At 54.9% G+C, this 16,237-nt stretch overlaps 1 protein-coding gene and 1 long non-coding RNA gene across 2 annotated transcripts in view; one reads left to right on the plus strand and one right to left on the minus strand.

Moving 5' to 3' along the window:
- LOC137480451 (uncharacterized) overlaps positions 1 to 16,237 on the plus strand; it is a 235,431-nt gene that overhangs the window by 194,597 nt on the left and 24,597 nt on the right. The window lies entirely within an intron of this gene.
- Positions 1 to 16,237, minus strand: part of LOC137480450 (uncharacterized) — a 99,242-nt gene that overhangs the window by 74,364 nt on the left and 8,641 nt on the right. The window contains exon 5 of the mRNA XM_068201477.1: positions 6,001 to 6,108. Coding sequence (XP_068057578.1) covers positions 6,001 to 6,108 — 108 coding nt within the window. The remainder of the gene's footprint in view (positions 1 to 6,000; positions 6,109 to 16,237) is intronic.

Consider the following 16,237-nt stretch of genomic DNA (forward strand, 5'->3'; position numbering starts at 1 on the left):
CCAACGCTTTCTCTTCCAGGAATACCAGATTCCAAAGCAGCACAACATGAAGACAAGCTCCAAAAGTAGCATGCCTGCCATTATCCCTAGCCAGGAGCCTGTTCCCTGACAGAAACCAGTTCTGATGCTCTTCTGGGAATCTGGAACAGGTGTTGTGGGCCCGGCAGCATCTGTGGGAGCAATGGGGAGCGTGAGCCCGCGCTGTGCTGCACTGCTGAGCTGGCAGCACGGTGGATACGGCCAGGACGTTCTCTGCTTCCCCCAGAGCTGGGGCCTGCAGGCACCTTGCCGGCCCTCGGCACAGGCTGTGCCACCCAGCAAAGCCCAGACGGCCGGAAGGAGAGACCGGGGCCAGCAGGAAGCTGAGAGAAGCCCCTGCTCTAGAAGTGAGGCAGTTGTTGCAGAAGCAAACAAAGATGGTGATTTGAAGAGATTCCCACTGTGCTCAAAGTTTGCCTCTGAAGACTGAGAGGTGAGCTTGTCAGAAATCCCAGAACACGTCAGGGAAAAGGTTTTATGTTAGATGTTGTGATCAGGCACAATCTCCAGTGGGAAAAGAGCCTCTGAAGCAGGCTGTGAGTCTTGGGGTGTGCTACTTCTTAGAAAAGTATAGATTACCAATTAAATGCAATTTTATTTTTGATTCTAGAAATGTAAAAATGTTCTAAGTTTTTCTGAATTCTAAAACTACTTTGAAAAATATGGAACTGTGTGGGAAAAGGGACGAAATATTTGGAGAATTTTCTATGAAAAATATTCCTAAATCTTGCAAATGAAAAATAAACATAGTAGCTGCTGGTCTCGGGAGCCTGATGCCCGGCTGCTACCTGCCCATCACTGGCTGTGACCAGACAAGCAGCTCTGCCAGTGCTGGTGGTAGCACCCAGGGACCAGAGCTGAAGCACAAAGATGTTGCTCAAGCTCTTCCCTGGCAGGAGGGCTGCACCTTCAGTCCTGGAAAGACATCAGAGGCAGCATCCTCGGGGACAGAGGGTCCTGTTCTGGGGGGTGGCAGCATGTCCCCAGCAATAAGTGGGCAATGCAGCTGTGGAAGGGACAATGGACACGGGCACAGAGATGCATGACAGGTCCAGTTCTCCCTATATGACATCTTTGGCCGGTCTTGTGAAGCTGCAGAGGCGCTCCTATGCAGAGAGGAGCGGGTGAGGCTCGCAGCTGCCAGTGGCACACTGGGACCCTCCTGCACAGCAGGGCCCAGAGCTGGCAAGGCTCCCCAGCACGGCTGGAGCTGCTGGCACAGCTTGGCCCAGCTGGACAGCTTCCCCTCAAGGCCCCGGCGAGCAGGGGACAGCTCTGGGCAGGCTCCCTGGCCAGGAGCGGGCCCCAGAGCGCGTCTGCCTTTCGAGGGCAATCTCGTCCCCGCTCTTTCTGCTCCCCACCTGGCCTTGCCTCTGCCCTGTGCCCCTGGGGCTGCTCTTGGCCAGGCAGCCTCAGTGGGAGCCAGCACTGGCTGCAGCCCCAGCGGGCCCCCCAGGACAAGGCCCAGCAATGAAGAGGCCAATGAAAGCACTGGGCAGCAGCAGAACCCTCAGCAGAGCTCTTTGGACAACCATGGACCGGCCACAACTCCACTGCAGCCTCACTGGGAACATTCCCTGTCTACATTAGGCTTTCAAAAGAAGCTGTTTGAGGGAATGATGAACAAAATACTCACCTTTTTCTCTTCCAATACATCCAAATTCCGGCACAGCATAAAATGAAGACAAGCTCCAAAAGAAGCATGCCTGCCATGATCCCTAGCCAGCAGCGTGTTCCCTGACAGAAACCCGTTCCAATGCCCTTCTGAGAATCGGGAACAGGTGTTGTGGGGCCGGCAGCATCTGTGGGAGCAATGGGGAGCGTGAGCCCGCGCTGTGCTGCACTGCTGAGCTGGCAGCACGGTGGATACGGCCAGGACGTTCTCTGCTTCCCCCAGAGCTGGGGCCTGCAGGCACCTTGCCGCCCCTCGGCAAAGGCTGTGCCACCCAGCAAAGCCCAGCCGGCCGGGAGGAGAGCCCGGGGCCAGCGCAGCTGCTTGGGCAGTCGCTGCTTGGAGGGACAGGGGCCAAACCCATCCCTGAGCAGCCCCTGCCAGCCCTGGCCCTCCCTGCCCCGTGACAGCTCCCCCAGCCTCAGGGGAAAGAGCCAGTCCCTGTCAGGAGCCAGTGAAGCCCCTGCCCAGTCAGGAGCCAGGGCTGGCTCTGGCCCTGGGCTCGCAGCAGGGCTCCCGCTCGGGGCTGCTCCTGTGCCTTGGGCCTCTGGGCGCTCAGGGCCAGCTGCGGGAGCAGCTGCAGCGGGAGGGGCGTTGGTGCCCGAGTCCCGATTCCCCGGGGCTGGGAACGAGCTCCAGAGGCCTCGAAGCTGAGGCGCCTCCAGCTTTGGCTGCTGCCGGGCCGTGCAAGGGCAGGGCCTGGGGGAAGAGCTGCTGCCACACAGCCCCGCCGAGGGCTGAGCCCGGCTGAGCCCGGCACAGCAATTACCTCCTGTGACTGTTTCTGTGCCTGGCATCGCCTTCCTTCCTGCAGCAGGGGCTGCCAATGGGCCACTGCTTCTTTGGGGAAACACCTCCTTCTGTCCTGCCTTTTGGTCTGTCACTAGGGAAACGAAAAAGAACAACTGGATCAGGTGGAACAATCACCCATTTGTTTGCTGATATCTTTAGGGCGTCATGCTTAGCAAAAATGGAAATAAGATTCATAAAACATCTGGGTTTTTAGGGCTGGGCCAGGGCCCCCCCTCCTCCAAACAACTGCCAGTGCCGAGCCGAAGTCGGATGAGATTGCCCAGGGTGAGGGTGCACACGTGCATGGTTCTGTCCTGGCACCTGCAGCCATGGCCTCCTGGCCGAGCTTTGGGCTCTGAGCTGGCGGCTCTCCCAGGGGAAAGGCCTTGACCTACCCTCACCATCTCCCAAAGGCGCAATCCTGAACGTGGGTTGGGAAGCCAGATCACTTTTAGCAACAGCTTCAGCTGCAAAGAAAGGCAGGACAGAACAGCTCCTGTGACTCTGCTGAAGATTCTCCTTCAGGCCAGAGTGGCAGTGAGTGCCCCTGGGTGATTGGTGCCCTCCAAGGCACTCCCTCAGCTCTGCCTTCCACTCAGCAGCAGGGGCAGGGGGACTGCGTGCCAGCAGTGGCCCCACACTGGGATGGAAGGAGCCCCTTGCGGGGCAGTTGGGGGAGAAAGGACTCCCTGGAGCTGCCAGCAGCTCTAAACCCAGCCCCAGCCTGGGCCAGGGCTTGGCAGCAGCAGCAGGAGCAGCTCAGGCTCCCTGGGGCCGGCAAAGGAGCTGCCAAAGGCACAGCCCCGGGCCCCGGCACCTTCCCTCTCTGCCCTTCTCCGTGGCTGCACAGAGCACCCGGAAGGTCACATTGGCATTGCACATGGGTCGAAGATGGAGAGCTAAATGCTCCTTCCTCCCACTGACAGCGATCCTGTGGGATCACTGTTGGGCTCCAGAATGGAGCAGGGGAGCATTTCCAGAACTGATCAACCTTCAGGGGAACTTAAGGGAAATGCCACATGAGTGAGCTCTTGCCACATTGACACTGATTATTCTGTCAGGAAAGGTACATTGAGAACTTGCCTCCAGCCTCTGGTAAAGTCTTCAAACCACCATTCACCAGCATTTCCAACTCGTAATCCCAATCACCATTCACCAGCATTTCCAACTGGTAATCCCAATCACCATTCACCAGCATTTCCAACTCGTAATCCCAATCACCATTCACCAGTATTCCCAACTCGTAATCCCAGTCTAGAAGGGAGCACAGATCAGACCCATTTCCATGGTATGCTGGGATCCCCTTCTGCCTTAGGGAACTGGGCACTGCAAGGGGGGCAGGTAAGGCTGTGGGAGCCTGTGGCTCCTGGTCACTCTCCATACTCTTTGCAGGCCCTGTACAACATCCCTGGAGGGGCAGCTGGAGCAGCCCAGGGCCCTGGGGCTCTCTCACTCCCACACAGGAAACCCTCACTAAATGCTTGGGGAAACTGCAGCAGGCAGTGCCACAACTATCCCTCCCAACCTTTGTCCCTCCCTCCTGCTCACCCAACTGACCGCGGAAAACCTCTCCCAGCCCAAGGACACATAGCCAGGCCCTCTCCGGACATACTGGAGCCTTGCTCTCGCCCTCTGCCCTTTTCCCACCATGGGCACCCCGTGCAGTCTCTCCCAGGTTTAGGGACGTTTCTCCCACGGAGGGACCCCAGCAGGACTGCCCAGTACCCGAGTGCCCTGAGCATAACAATTCCTCTGGGCTGTGCCGGTCTTGTCTGGGCTGTGCCCGCACTGCCAAGCAGCAGAGAGGGCAGCTCCAGCCTCAGCAGGGCTCAGCAGGCCCAGAGGCACAGCAATTACCTCCTGTGACTGTGCCCATGCCTGGAATTGCCTCCCTTCCTTCAGGAAATGCTGCCTTCCATAAAGCCTCTCTGTCCATCCCTTGAGAAAGGAAGGGGCACAGCTGGATCAGATGGAATCATTACACATCGGGAAGGTGGAAACTTCAGGAGGCAATACTTGTCAAAGACATGGATAAGGATCAGGAAAGTCCTGATTGCCCCAAGCCCTTGGGGCTGGCTATAGCCCTTCCTTCTCCAAGCAGCCACCCCACAGGATGTGCCTGGGACCAGGAAATTGCAGGGGAGCTCAGGGTGTGCATGGCCCATGCTGCAGGTTGGGCTCCCTGTCAGCTGGTGCCAAATGCCTTCCTGCAGAGGCTGGGGAGAAGCTGCAGCCAGGCCAGGCTGGCAAACAGCCCTGCAGGCCGTGAAAGCAGCAGCAGGGCAGCCAGGTCACCATGGATCCCTTCCCGCTGTGCCGGGCACGGCGTGCCCAGATGTGCTGGGAAAGGCCCCGGCTGCTGAGTCCCAGGGGAAGGCTGGGGGAAATGCTCTCACCATGCTCTTTTTGCAGCTCCATCACAGTTGGCTTCAGGATGTTGTTTGGCTCACGGAATTTCTTCTTTCCTCTGCCTTTGTTCTTCCCTCTCAGAGGACCTTAACAGAACGTAGTTCCATTTCCCAGGAATGGATCCCACAAAACCAGAGCGCCGCCTGTGGGGTCACCAGGGACACACTACTCACCCTCACGATGGGAGCCGGGCTTGTGTGTAGGAATCAGCAAAGGAGCAGGAAAAATCCTCCCTGCAGACACATCTGTAACACAACAGCCACAGAAGCTTCTGTCACCTGGGTCCTGCCAGGTTGTCATCAATTATTCCTTGGTGAGACACTGGGAACATACCGGCAGGAGGCTCCAAGGGCTTCAGAATTTCATTCAGCCAAGCTAATGGAGAAGCCTTCCCATCAACCTCATCTAGAACGGAGCACAGATGAGAACATATTTCAGGGTCTGCTGGGATCCCCTTCTGCCTCTGAGAAATGGGCACTGCAAGGCAGTTGGGTAAGGCCGTGGGAACCAGATGTCAATGGACACGGCCAAAGGTGCCCGGGGGCCTGGGGAGCTCAGGCCTGGCTCCTGGTCACTCTCCACACTCTTTCCCTGCCCTGGCAACATCCCTGGAGGGGCGGCTGGAGCAGCCCAGGGCCCTGAGGGCTCTCTCTCCCCCACAGCTGGAACTCTTGCTAAAGCACTGGGGAAAACTGCAGCAGGCAGTGCCAGAACGATCCCTCTTGCCCTCCCTCCCGTCTGCCCTTTCTCACTCCCTTCCTACCTTCTATCTCTCCATCCCTCTTTCCCCTGGGACAAATCCCGCAGCCCAAGGACACATAGCCAGGCCCTCTCAGGACACACTGGAGCCTTGCTCTCCCCCTCTGCCCGCTCCCCACCATGGGCACCCCGTGCAGTCTCTCCCAGGTTTTGGGACGTCTCTCCCACAGAGGGACCCCAGCAGGACTGCTCAGTACCCGAGTGCCCTGAGCATAACGATTCCTCTGGGCTGTGCCGGTCTTGTCCGGGCTGTGCCCGCACTGCCAAGCAGCAGAGAGGGCAGCTCAAGCCTCAGCAGGGCTCAGCAGGCCCAGAGGCACAGCAATTACCTCCTGTGCCTGTGCCTGGCATCGCCTCCCTTCCTGCAGCAGGGGCTGCCAATGAGCCACTGCTTCCTCCGGGAAACTCAGCCTTCAGCACAGCCTCTCCTTCCATCTCTGGGGAAAGGAAAAGGGACAGCTGGATCAGGTGGGGCTGTTCCCCACTGGGAAGGTGGCATCTTCAGGAGGCAATGCTTGTCAATGACATGGTTAAGAATTAGGAAATCCCTATAAACATTTCAGGTAGGCCAGCGGCCTCCTCTTTCCAAACACGTGGGCTTTCTAAACTATCCAGAGACTGGGAAATTGCAGGGGATCTCAGAGTCTGCAAGGCCCATGCTGCAGGTTGGGCTCCCTGTCAGCTGGTGCCAAATGCCTTCCTGCAGAGGCTGGGGAGAAGCTGCAGCCCGGCCAGGCTGGCAAACAGCCCTGCAGGCCGTGAAAGCAGCAGCAGGGCAGCCAGGCCGCCATGGATCCCTTCCCGCTGTGCCGGGCACGGCGTGCCCAGATGTGCAGGGAAAGACCCCGGCTGCTGAGTCCCAGGGGAAGGCTGAAGGAAATGCACCCACCACGGTGTCTCTCCAGATAATTCAGCATCTGGTCCATGTGTTTGGATGCCTCCAGGGAATTACTGTCTCCTGTAGGTTTGTTCCTCTCTCTCAGAGGACCTTAGGAGAAGTGTTTGCATTTCAGATGAATGGATCTCACAAAACCAGAGCTCAGCATGTGGGGTCAGCAGGGACTCACAACTCACCCCTGTGATGGGAGCCAGGCTTCTGTGCAGCAACCAGGAAAGGAGCCTGGAAAGTCTTCCCTGCAGACACACCTGTAACTCAACAGGCACAGAAGCTTCTGTCACCGGCTTCCTGCCAGGTTGTCAATGATTATTCTTTTAGGAACATTGACAACGTACCTGCAGGAGGCTTAAGAGGCTGGAAATCTTCCTGCAGCCAAGCTGCTGGAGAAGCCTTCCTAGCATGCTCATCTAGAAGGGAGCACAGAACAGAACCATTTCCTGGTGTGCTGGGATCCCCCTCTGCCTTAGGGAACTGGGACTGCAAGGTGGTCAGGCAAGGCCGTGGCAGCCAGATGTGAAAGGACACGGCCAAAGCTGCACAGGGGCCTGGGGAGCTCTGGGCTGGCTCCTGGCCACTCTCCACACTTTTGGTAGGCCCTGTGCAACATCCTTGGGAGGGCGGCTGGAGCAGCCCAGGGTCCCTGAGGGCTCTGTCCCTCCCTCTGAGGAAACCCTCCCGAAAGCCCAGCGGAAAAGCATCCCCCAGCGCTTCCCGGGGAGCAGGGAGCGCTGTCCCGGGAAAGGGGAGCCAGGCTGCCGGCTCACCTGCTCCCCGTGCTTGCAGCGGAGCAGCCTGGGCAGCCCTGGCAGGCAGGGCCACGGCCAGGAGGAGCAGGAGGAAGAGGCGCAGAGCAAGGGCCATGGTGCCTTGCCCTCTGCCAGTCCCGCAGCTCTTGCTGCCACCGCTGTCCTCACACAGCTGTCGCAGTGTCAGCACCACTGCTGCCAGCGCCGCTGCTGCCACAGCAGTTGTGCTCAAGGACTGACTGCTCGGTCGTTGTGGTGCTGTGCAACCACGGGGCTCTGGCACCTCTGTGACCTCAGAGCCTGCTGTGACCTCAGCCTGCCGTGACCCCAGAGCCTGCTGTGACCTCATGGCCAGGCTGGAGTGGTGTGGGGAATGGGATCTGCCTTCTTTGGCAGGGAGCTCACCCTGCCCAACGGCTCTGTCCGAGGGTTGTGACACATCCCACCCCAGCTGATCTCACAGGATGGGGCATGAAGGGATGGAGAGCAGCCCGGCCAAGAAGGCTGGTGCTAGATGAGAGGCTGGAAATGAGTCAGCCATGTGCATCCAAAGGAGAGTGCCCAGGAGGTTGACGGAGGTGAATTCCACCTCTTTGCTCTGGTGAGACTCCACCTGGAGTACTGTGGAAGGTGTTTTATACTGCTGGCCGGGGGTCTGTGTACAAATCACGAACGGGACAGGACTGCTGAGGAACGCGTCTCGAGCTGTTTATTTTCTAGCATCAGCCTCATTACATGGTTACGACAATGGGAGGATGCCAGCAGCTCACATCCCCGGCAGCAGACAAAGAACTTAATGTGACAACTTACTTTAAAAGCTTTTTGACCAATCACACAAAGCAAAAGCATATTGACAATAGATTTATCCAACCTCTATAAGCACACGTACCTTTTGTTAATACAGTGCTCGCTTCTTTCAAATACAATACCTACTTGTATTGTAAGCCTTAAAACCCAATGCACAGAGCTCCATTATTAAGCTTAGAACTTCCTAATGTCTTGCTAGAGATACTTTTCTGTAGCTTAGGGAGTTATTCTAGCCAAGCGGTAATACACAGACCATTGTACTGTTTGTCCTTACTTTTCCACTTCTTATATAATTTTTCTGCTGACAAATCTTACAGCTACTGCTTAGCTCTAATCGCAGTTCTGCTGTCTCTGAGGCCTGCCTTTTGCAGCTTTCCCAAAACCCTCTAATTTTAAAGATTCCCGCGTTTTACAGCGTCTTCTGTGAGCCAGAGAGAAGTTTGATAAGAGGATCCATGTTTACCCCTGAAAGAATTTTCTACCAAAAGTCGTTGATATAGAAACCAAGAAAGCAAGAAGGATAAATAAGAGAAACCTGCAACTGCCTATTCCAATAAGAACTTGGCTTGCCCCTGGTGACCAATGAGAAAACTTATGTACTTTGGAAGAATGTAGAAAAAGCATGCATGCTAGAATAAAACCAGGGTTTGAAGCCTTCTGGAAATGGCGTGTGTTGCCTTGTATTTTCTCCGTCTCTACCGTGACAGAGTACTGCATCCGGCTCTGGGTCCCCAGCACAGGAAGGACACGGTTCTGTTGGATCTAGTCCAGGGGAGGGGCAAAATGCTCTGAGGGCTGGAGCCCTTCTGCTTTGGAGACAGGCTGGGAGAGCTGGGGGTGTTCAGCCTGGAAGAGAGAAGACTCCAGGGAGACCTGATTGCTGCCTTTCAGTACCTTAAGGGGGCTTGTAAAAGAGATGGGACAGAATTCTTAGTAGGGCCTTTTGTGACCAGACCGTGGGGGAATGGTTTTAATCTAAAAGACGGTCGATTCAGACTAGACAAAAGAAACCCATTTTTTACACTGTAGCTTTCGAAACCCTGGCACAGGTTGCCCAGAGAGGTGGACACGCATCCCTGCAGTCATTCAAGCTCGTGCTCTGAGCAACCTGACCTAGTCAAAGGTGTCCCTGCTCACTGCAGGGCATTGGACTAGATGGCCTTTAAACGTCCCTTCCAACCCAAGCCACTCTGTGCTCCTGTGCTCCATCAAAGCAGTGCGGGATTAGTGCTGGGGTGACGATGCTGGCACCTGTATTTTGGTAGTTGTGCCATTTAGCAAATGGCCAAGAGAGGATTGGTGGGCTGGGCAGTGAAGTCTGCAAATAACACACAGTGTGCTCAAGGAGAAACAGGAGAGGGACACAGCTTCCAGTGCAGATAAATGCCAGCATTTTGCTGCCCATCCCATCTTAAGAAATAAAGGAATGTCCTGAAGATCCCTTTGTGTGGGTGCACTATTGGCTGTATCAGTACTTGTGTTCTGTAAAACAGGTAAATTGTTACAGCTTCTTGCCCTGTTTATCACTGGATAAAACCCAAATGCTGCATTGCTCCCTGTCTACTTTCTTCCAAGTCAAGGCAAATTTTGTTCATTCTTGAGTGGGACATATTCATCTGCTCCCAAGCAAATTCTTCTTGCCATTCACACAATGTGGATTTGCTCGAATCAGACTGTAACTAAGGCCTACCTCTCACTGGAATTCAAGTTGATGCATTGTGAGGCAAAGTGTCGAGTAATTTGTCCTCGTGTCTGGCACTGTAGAGGGTTTTTCTGTAATTAAATGACATTTGAAGACAGCTGTAGTCTACCATACTTCTGGCATCCTAGAAATGAAGAAACAGCCTTTGAAACAGGATTTTATCCTTTCTTCCTCCTCCTCCTCCTCCCAGGAATTTTAATCCCTGAGGTCTAAGCTCTTCAGCTGCCTCACAAACATTGTTTTAATTCAGACTGGTATCCATGCAGTGAGCCACAAATCAGGACAGTGGCTGTGAAGCCTGAAGCAATGCAGGTTTATAGCGCTGAAAATATTAATCTGTTACCCAGGTTAAGCCAAGCACTTCCCAAATAACTCTACCTATCCTCAGGGATGTTTCCAAAAGGATCACTGTGACAGCTGGGAGTGGGGAGAGAGAGTGTCATCAACATTAAAAATACAGCTTTCTGAGATCTTTATATTCCAATAAAAAGAGAGTCAAAATTGTTCATATATGGAACATTAACTAAGGAGTGAATGACAGATTGTCAAAATAATTGCTTGGGGAACAAAAAAAACACCATAAATTAAAATCTTTTCATGTGTAGATAATACGTAAACCATCCGGCCAAGAAAAAAAACAGATGTGCCAAAACTAAAAGCAATAAGGCTGTTCCGTCTGTCTCAATACAAAAAAAAAAAAAAAAGACTGAAAAGAATCAGAGATCCTCAAGACCATTACTATATACAGGAGCTTCCAGGTATTGGGGAAAAAATGAAGGAAACTGTAGTGTGCAATTCACAGAGGTAACCTGGAATTTATTGGTGAACTTGTTGCAAAATTTCTGAGAGCAGACTGGAAAAGCATAGGGACTGATCAGACCATGTGTGGGCATTTCCAGCAGTGTGGGGGATGTTTCTGGGAGCAGCTGCAGGGAAGAAAAGCAGCACACGATTACTGGGCGTCCTAGGGCGACGCTATGATGCTCGTATCCCCGATGGTGTGTTCTGTTGATGCTGGATATTATATTGTGTGCCTTCCAGACGGGCTCTGACAGCGAAGGCGGGGAGAAGAAGAAGCACGGAGTTTGTTATCAGAGACTGCACTCACTCCTCCACAGTCTGCTGGAACACAGAACTCCACGGTGTTCTCTGGCCACGGACGGGGCAGAACACCGCGCTCCTTTGCTTTTTAGTTGCTTTAGCTAGCTGAGGCAGTCCAAGTTTTCCCTCGACTGGTTTTCTTTCCCTTTCCTTGGATCCGTTCAAACCTGCTCCGGACCGGGACCTGGGGAAGCGCCGAGAGCTTGCACTCTGTGGCCCACGGGGGGCTACTCTGGGCAGCAGCCTTTCCCAGTGCCAGAGGGACTGATAACAGAGCCACCATCCACCAGAGAGATTTTCTGAATCTGTCATCTCTTCAGAGCGACAAATGAGTTTTGTCATCTGGTATTGCTCATTTTTTGGGCTGGGGAGTGCTTTGCCTGTTAAATATACAGGTTTTTTCCACTTCTCTCTGAGGAGTTTTTTCCCAAACTGATGGGGGGGAGGGGCGGTATGGGCTTGATTTCTGGGGCGGGCCTTTTGGGGGTTTTCTCCCAAATTTGCCCTAAACCAGGACACTGGGACAAACTCTTTGCGGGCTGTAGACTTTATGACAGTCTGTCCCCTGGGGCTGGGGGAGCTGTCACGGGGCAGGGAGGGCCAGGGCTGGCAGGGGCTGCTCAGGGATGGGTTTGGCCCGTGTCCCTCCAAGCAGCGACTGCCCAAGCAGCTGCGCTGGCCCCGGGCTCTCCTCCCGGCTGGCTGGGCTTTGCTGGGTGGCACAGCCTGTGCCGAGGGCCGGCAAGGTGCCTGCAGGCCCCAGCTCTGGGGGAAGCAGGGAACGTCCTGGCCGTATCCACCGTGCTGCCAGCTCAGCAGCGCAGCACAGCGCGGGCTCACGCTCCCCATTGCTCCCACAGATGCTGCCGACCCCACAACACTGGGGGATGCCCAGAAGGGAACTGGTTTCTGTCAGGGAAAAGGCTGCTGGCTAGGGTTAATGGCAGGCATGCTTTTCCATGACATGCAGGTGATGAGGGGACCCCTGTAAGGCTGGCAGATGACCGGGCTCCGTCACGGGGCACACGAGGTGGCGGGGGGTGTTGTGGGTGCAGGGTTTTGCAGTAAGACATGTTGGGCTTTGGGTCCTTTGTAAGCAGTGCACGTGGCAGGGGCTCCTCATGAGGTTCTTAGGGGATTTGGGATCTCTGCTGTGTCATACAGGTGACTGGAGACCTCTGTAAGGCTGGCCGGGGCTTGAGTTCCTCGTGATTAACGTGGCGGGTTAGTGCTTGCCGTCAAGGCCTGGAGAGGAGCTGAGTCCTTCCGAAGGTGGGCAGGAGGCTGGGTTCTTTTGTGAGGCCCACAAGGCTGGCTTGGGGTTTCTGCATTGGTGTGCACGGATCCCTCATGAAGCAAGCAGTGCTCTTTTGCGGACTCTCCTGAGGGGTGCAGGAATCCCACGTGAGGCCCACTGGGATATTTTGGGGTCTCTTCTAAGGAGTGCACGGATTCATCGTGAGGCACACAGGGCTCTTTTGGGGTCTCTTCTGAGGGGCGCAGGAATCCCTCTTGAAGCACAAAGGAGTATTGATAGTCTCTGCTATGCTGTGCAGGGATCCCTCAGGAGGTGTGCACCGGGGTTAAACTAGAGGGGGTTTTTCAGTTTTCTCAGCACAGCAAAGGGACACTCCCAGTCGAGGTGCTGCAAAGTCAGCAGGAAGCTTCCTGCAAAGCCTTGGGCCCGGCCTGCGGGACCGGCGGGCGACCAGAGCCCATCCTTGGGGGCCGGGCGGGGTTTCCGGTGTCCACCGCACCCTTGTCGGGCCAGCTCCGGCCCCGGCAGCGACTGGCTGCGGCCCCGGGCTCCGATGGGGCTGCCGAGCAACGCCGTGGGCACGACAAGGGCCTCGCTGCGCCCTGGCCCTGTGCTGCAGCCAAACACCTTTACAGCCACGGCGGTTCTCTGGGGCACAGGAGGCTACAAGTCAGGCCGTGCCTTCTCGCACTGACGAAGGAGCTCCTTGCATTGCCCAGTTCTCTAAAGCAAGCGGGGAGCCCAGCAGAGCATGAAAACGGTTCTGGACTGCGCTCCCGTCTACACTGGGATCATGATATGGATTGACTGAAAGTGCTGGCCAGTCACAGTGTGAAGACCATGGTGCATGCTGGAGCAACTTCTCCATGTCCCCTTTCTGATAGAACAATTACGGATTATTAATTCGGGCCAAGAGCAGCCCCGGGGGCACAGGGCGGAGGCAAGGCAAGGTGGGGAGGAGAAAGAGCGGGTTCGAGATTGCCCTCGAAAGGCAGACGCGCTCTGGGGCCCGCTCCTGGCCAGGGAGCCTGCCCAGAGCCGTCCCCTGCTCGCCGGGGCCTTGAGGGGCAGCTGTCCAGCTGGGCCAAGCTGTGCCAGCAGCTCCAGCCGTGCTGGGGAGCCTTGCCAGCTCTGGGCCCTGCTGTGCCGGAGGGTCCCAGTGTGCCGCTGGCAGCCGGGGGCTTCAGCCACTCCTCTCTCCAAAGGTGCTCCCTGTGCATCTTCAGAAGAGGAGCCTAAAAACTCTGGCAGAGAGAACTCGACCTGTGTTCCCAGCTCTTCACTCCTGTCCCTATCTGCCCTGCTGCGGCTGCACTAATGTCTTGAGCCCATCCCAAAACTCATCCCTCCATAATGAGACCCTCTGCCCCAGAGCCCCCTGGTCCTGTTGCCCAAAGACGACTGAAGGTGGGCAGCCCCTCTCTGCCAGGGCAGGGCTTGGACCAAATTTTATGTTCAAATAAAGAAATAGAGTTGTCATAGATATGTCCAGGTGGTACCACCAGCAAAGCCCAGCCGGCACCAGCCCTGGCTGAGCTCCATGCCCAGGAGCAGCTGTGGATGGCCACGGTGAGGGCAGGCAGGAGCCAGGCCGGGGCTGCTGTGAGCAGCGGCGGGGCCCCGAGGGGCTGGGGGAGCCCATGCTGAGCGTCCCTGGGCTGAGGGCACATTTCCTTCAGTGGGATCATCTGGGCCTGGACTTCCTGAGGCACACAGGGATGTTCTGGGGTCTCTGCTGAGGTGTTCAGGGATCCCTCATGAGGCACACAGGGATGTTCTCGGGTCTCTGCTGAGGTGTGCAGGGATCCCTCGTGAGGCACACAGGGATGTTCTGGGGTCTCTGCTGAGGTGTGCAGGGATCCCTCATGAGGCACACAGGGATGTTCTGGGGTCTCTGCTGAGGTGTGCAGGGATCCCTCATGAGGCACACAGGGATGTTCTGGGGTCTCTGCTGAGGTGTGCAGGGATCCCTCATGAGGCACACAGGGATGTTCTGGGGTCTCTGCTGAGGTGTGCAGGGATCCCTCATGAGCTGTGTATCAGGGTAAATGTGAGGGGTTTTTTACTCTTCTCAGCACAGCAAAGGGACACCTGGCCAAGGTTTTGCAAGGCTGGGAGAAAGCCTCTTGCAAACCCTTGGGCCCGGAAGGCTGCGGGCACAGCGGGCAGAGCCCGTCCCCTGGGGCCAGGCCGGGCTGCTCAGGCCGGGCCGGGCCAGGCGAGGGCCCCGGCAGGGAAGGGCCGCGGCCCTGGGCTCTGATGAGGCTGCTGAGCTCCGCCCTGGCCCTGAGCTGCAGCCGAGGACATTTACAGCCAGGGCCGTGCCCTGGGGCACAGGAGGCACCGGGGCTGCAACTGAGGCCGCGCCCTCTCGCACTGAAGGGGGCTGGCTCTGTTCCTTGGGAGGATGCAGAGCCTTGTGCCTTGGCCTGATGGTGCAAAAATCCCCCCACCATCCCTCTGTTTGCAAAAAGAAAGGCTTAGTGCTCATTAATAGGAAAAGCTGTATGGGTGGCCTGCAGCTCATGTTCTTTTGTTGGCTGGACCCCAGTCCGTGCTCAGGTCTCAATGACCGACCCAGCCCCGAGCTGCTCTTAAGACTGATTTGATCAAAGGCACTGAAGCCTTGTTAAGTACAATTTCTCCAGGAAAACAAGCACAGGAACTTGGCCCAGGTTGGTGACAAAAGCAGAGTGCAGAGTTGAACCTTTGAGGCCACCTCACTGCCGCCTCCGCCCGCCCTTTCATTTTTTATTGATTTCATATTCTGAGTGCCAGTTCCTGCATGAAATGGGCCCTCAGCAAGGAGCTGCTGGGCCTCCTTGTGGTAAACAGGCAAAATGAAATTAAAAGGAAGCTGATGACTTTTATAAAGAATGTGCCTGTTTATTAAAACTTAGAACAACAGAGGCCGAGTTCTCAGGGTAAGCCTAGGGCCTGCGCGACAAGCCAGAGGGAGCTCTGACAGTTCTGTGTGACAAGGTGTTCCTGCGGACACGAGGTACCCTCGAAAGAGCCTGGGTGCTCCGACCCAGGGATTTTTTAAAGTCTCTTGGGGGTGCTTGATTGGTGTGCTTTGGATCCTCTTGCCGACCGGTCCTTTCCTTGGTCGCTGATCGCTCTATAAGATAGTGCAGTCCTGAGCAAACATTTTGGAACACAGCAAACTTATTGGGTGGCTGGTTTCCCAGTCGTAGTTCCAGTTGCTGTCATCACCCTATAATGTCACTTTTCTAGAAGATCCTTACCCTTGCACCTTATTACCACCCCCCTTTCTCTGTTTAGTAGCCATATACATACACTTAAACAACTGTGCATTCAACTTAATTACTTATTACATTAATTATATAACAACTCATTATATTCATTAACAATCCAAAAAAACTTATTGTAATAATAAACCATTAAGAACTCCATCTATGAAAGCAAAATTATTTATAACATCCTGGGTGTAGGCCAAGGGATGCTGTTTCTGTCTTGCATCACAAAGCTGGCAGGTTTTTTGCAAAGACAGCCCTTTACAAAGGACTTGTTGCATGCATTAACATCCAAGGGGCTGCTTTCAAAGACAGGCAAAAACCCCATGAACAACCAGAAAACCAACCAAAAAACATATTAAAAAAAGTACTTTATTTTTAGCTCTTGCTTTTAATGTTTTCCAAGCCGGCCCCCTTTTCCACTGCAGTATTTTTCTTTGGACAGAAAAAAACCCCTCGCCAGATGATGTGACTTAACATGGAAAACACAACTCACACACAATGGATATATTAAAGCTAAACATGCAGACTCCCATTATCACAATCATCATCATTTATTTTCTGTTCATTTTTATGTCAGATTGTTTTCAGAAGGGTTAGAACACTGTCTCAGATCCCCTGGCTACTTTGATGCCAGAGGCACTTCTTATCTCTCCTTTCTTATTATCTGTCCTTCCTGTAGTTTCTCTGCCCATTTGTTGCTCTTGGATCTCTGCCTCCTTCACCTGACTTTTATCTTTTTCTGGATTTTTGGGGATGTTTGTGTTGGTTTTTGTTGGAGAAGATGAAATAGGAAA

This window comes from Anomalospiza imberbis, chromosome 11 (genome assembly GCF_031753505.1).
Source record: "Anomalospiza imberbis isolate Cuckoo-Finch-1a 21T00152 chromosome 11, ASM3175350v1, whole genome shotgun sequence".
Lineage (NCBI taxonomy): Eukaryota > Metazoa > Chordata > Aves > Passeriformes > Viduidae > Anomalospiza > Anomalospiza imberbis.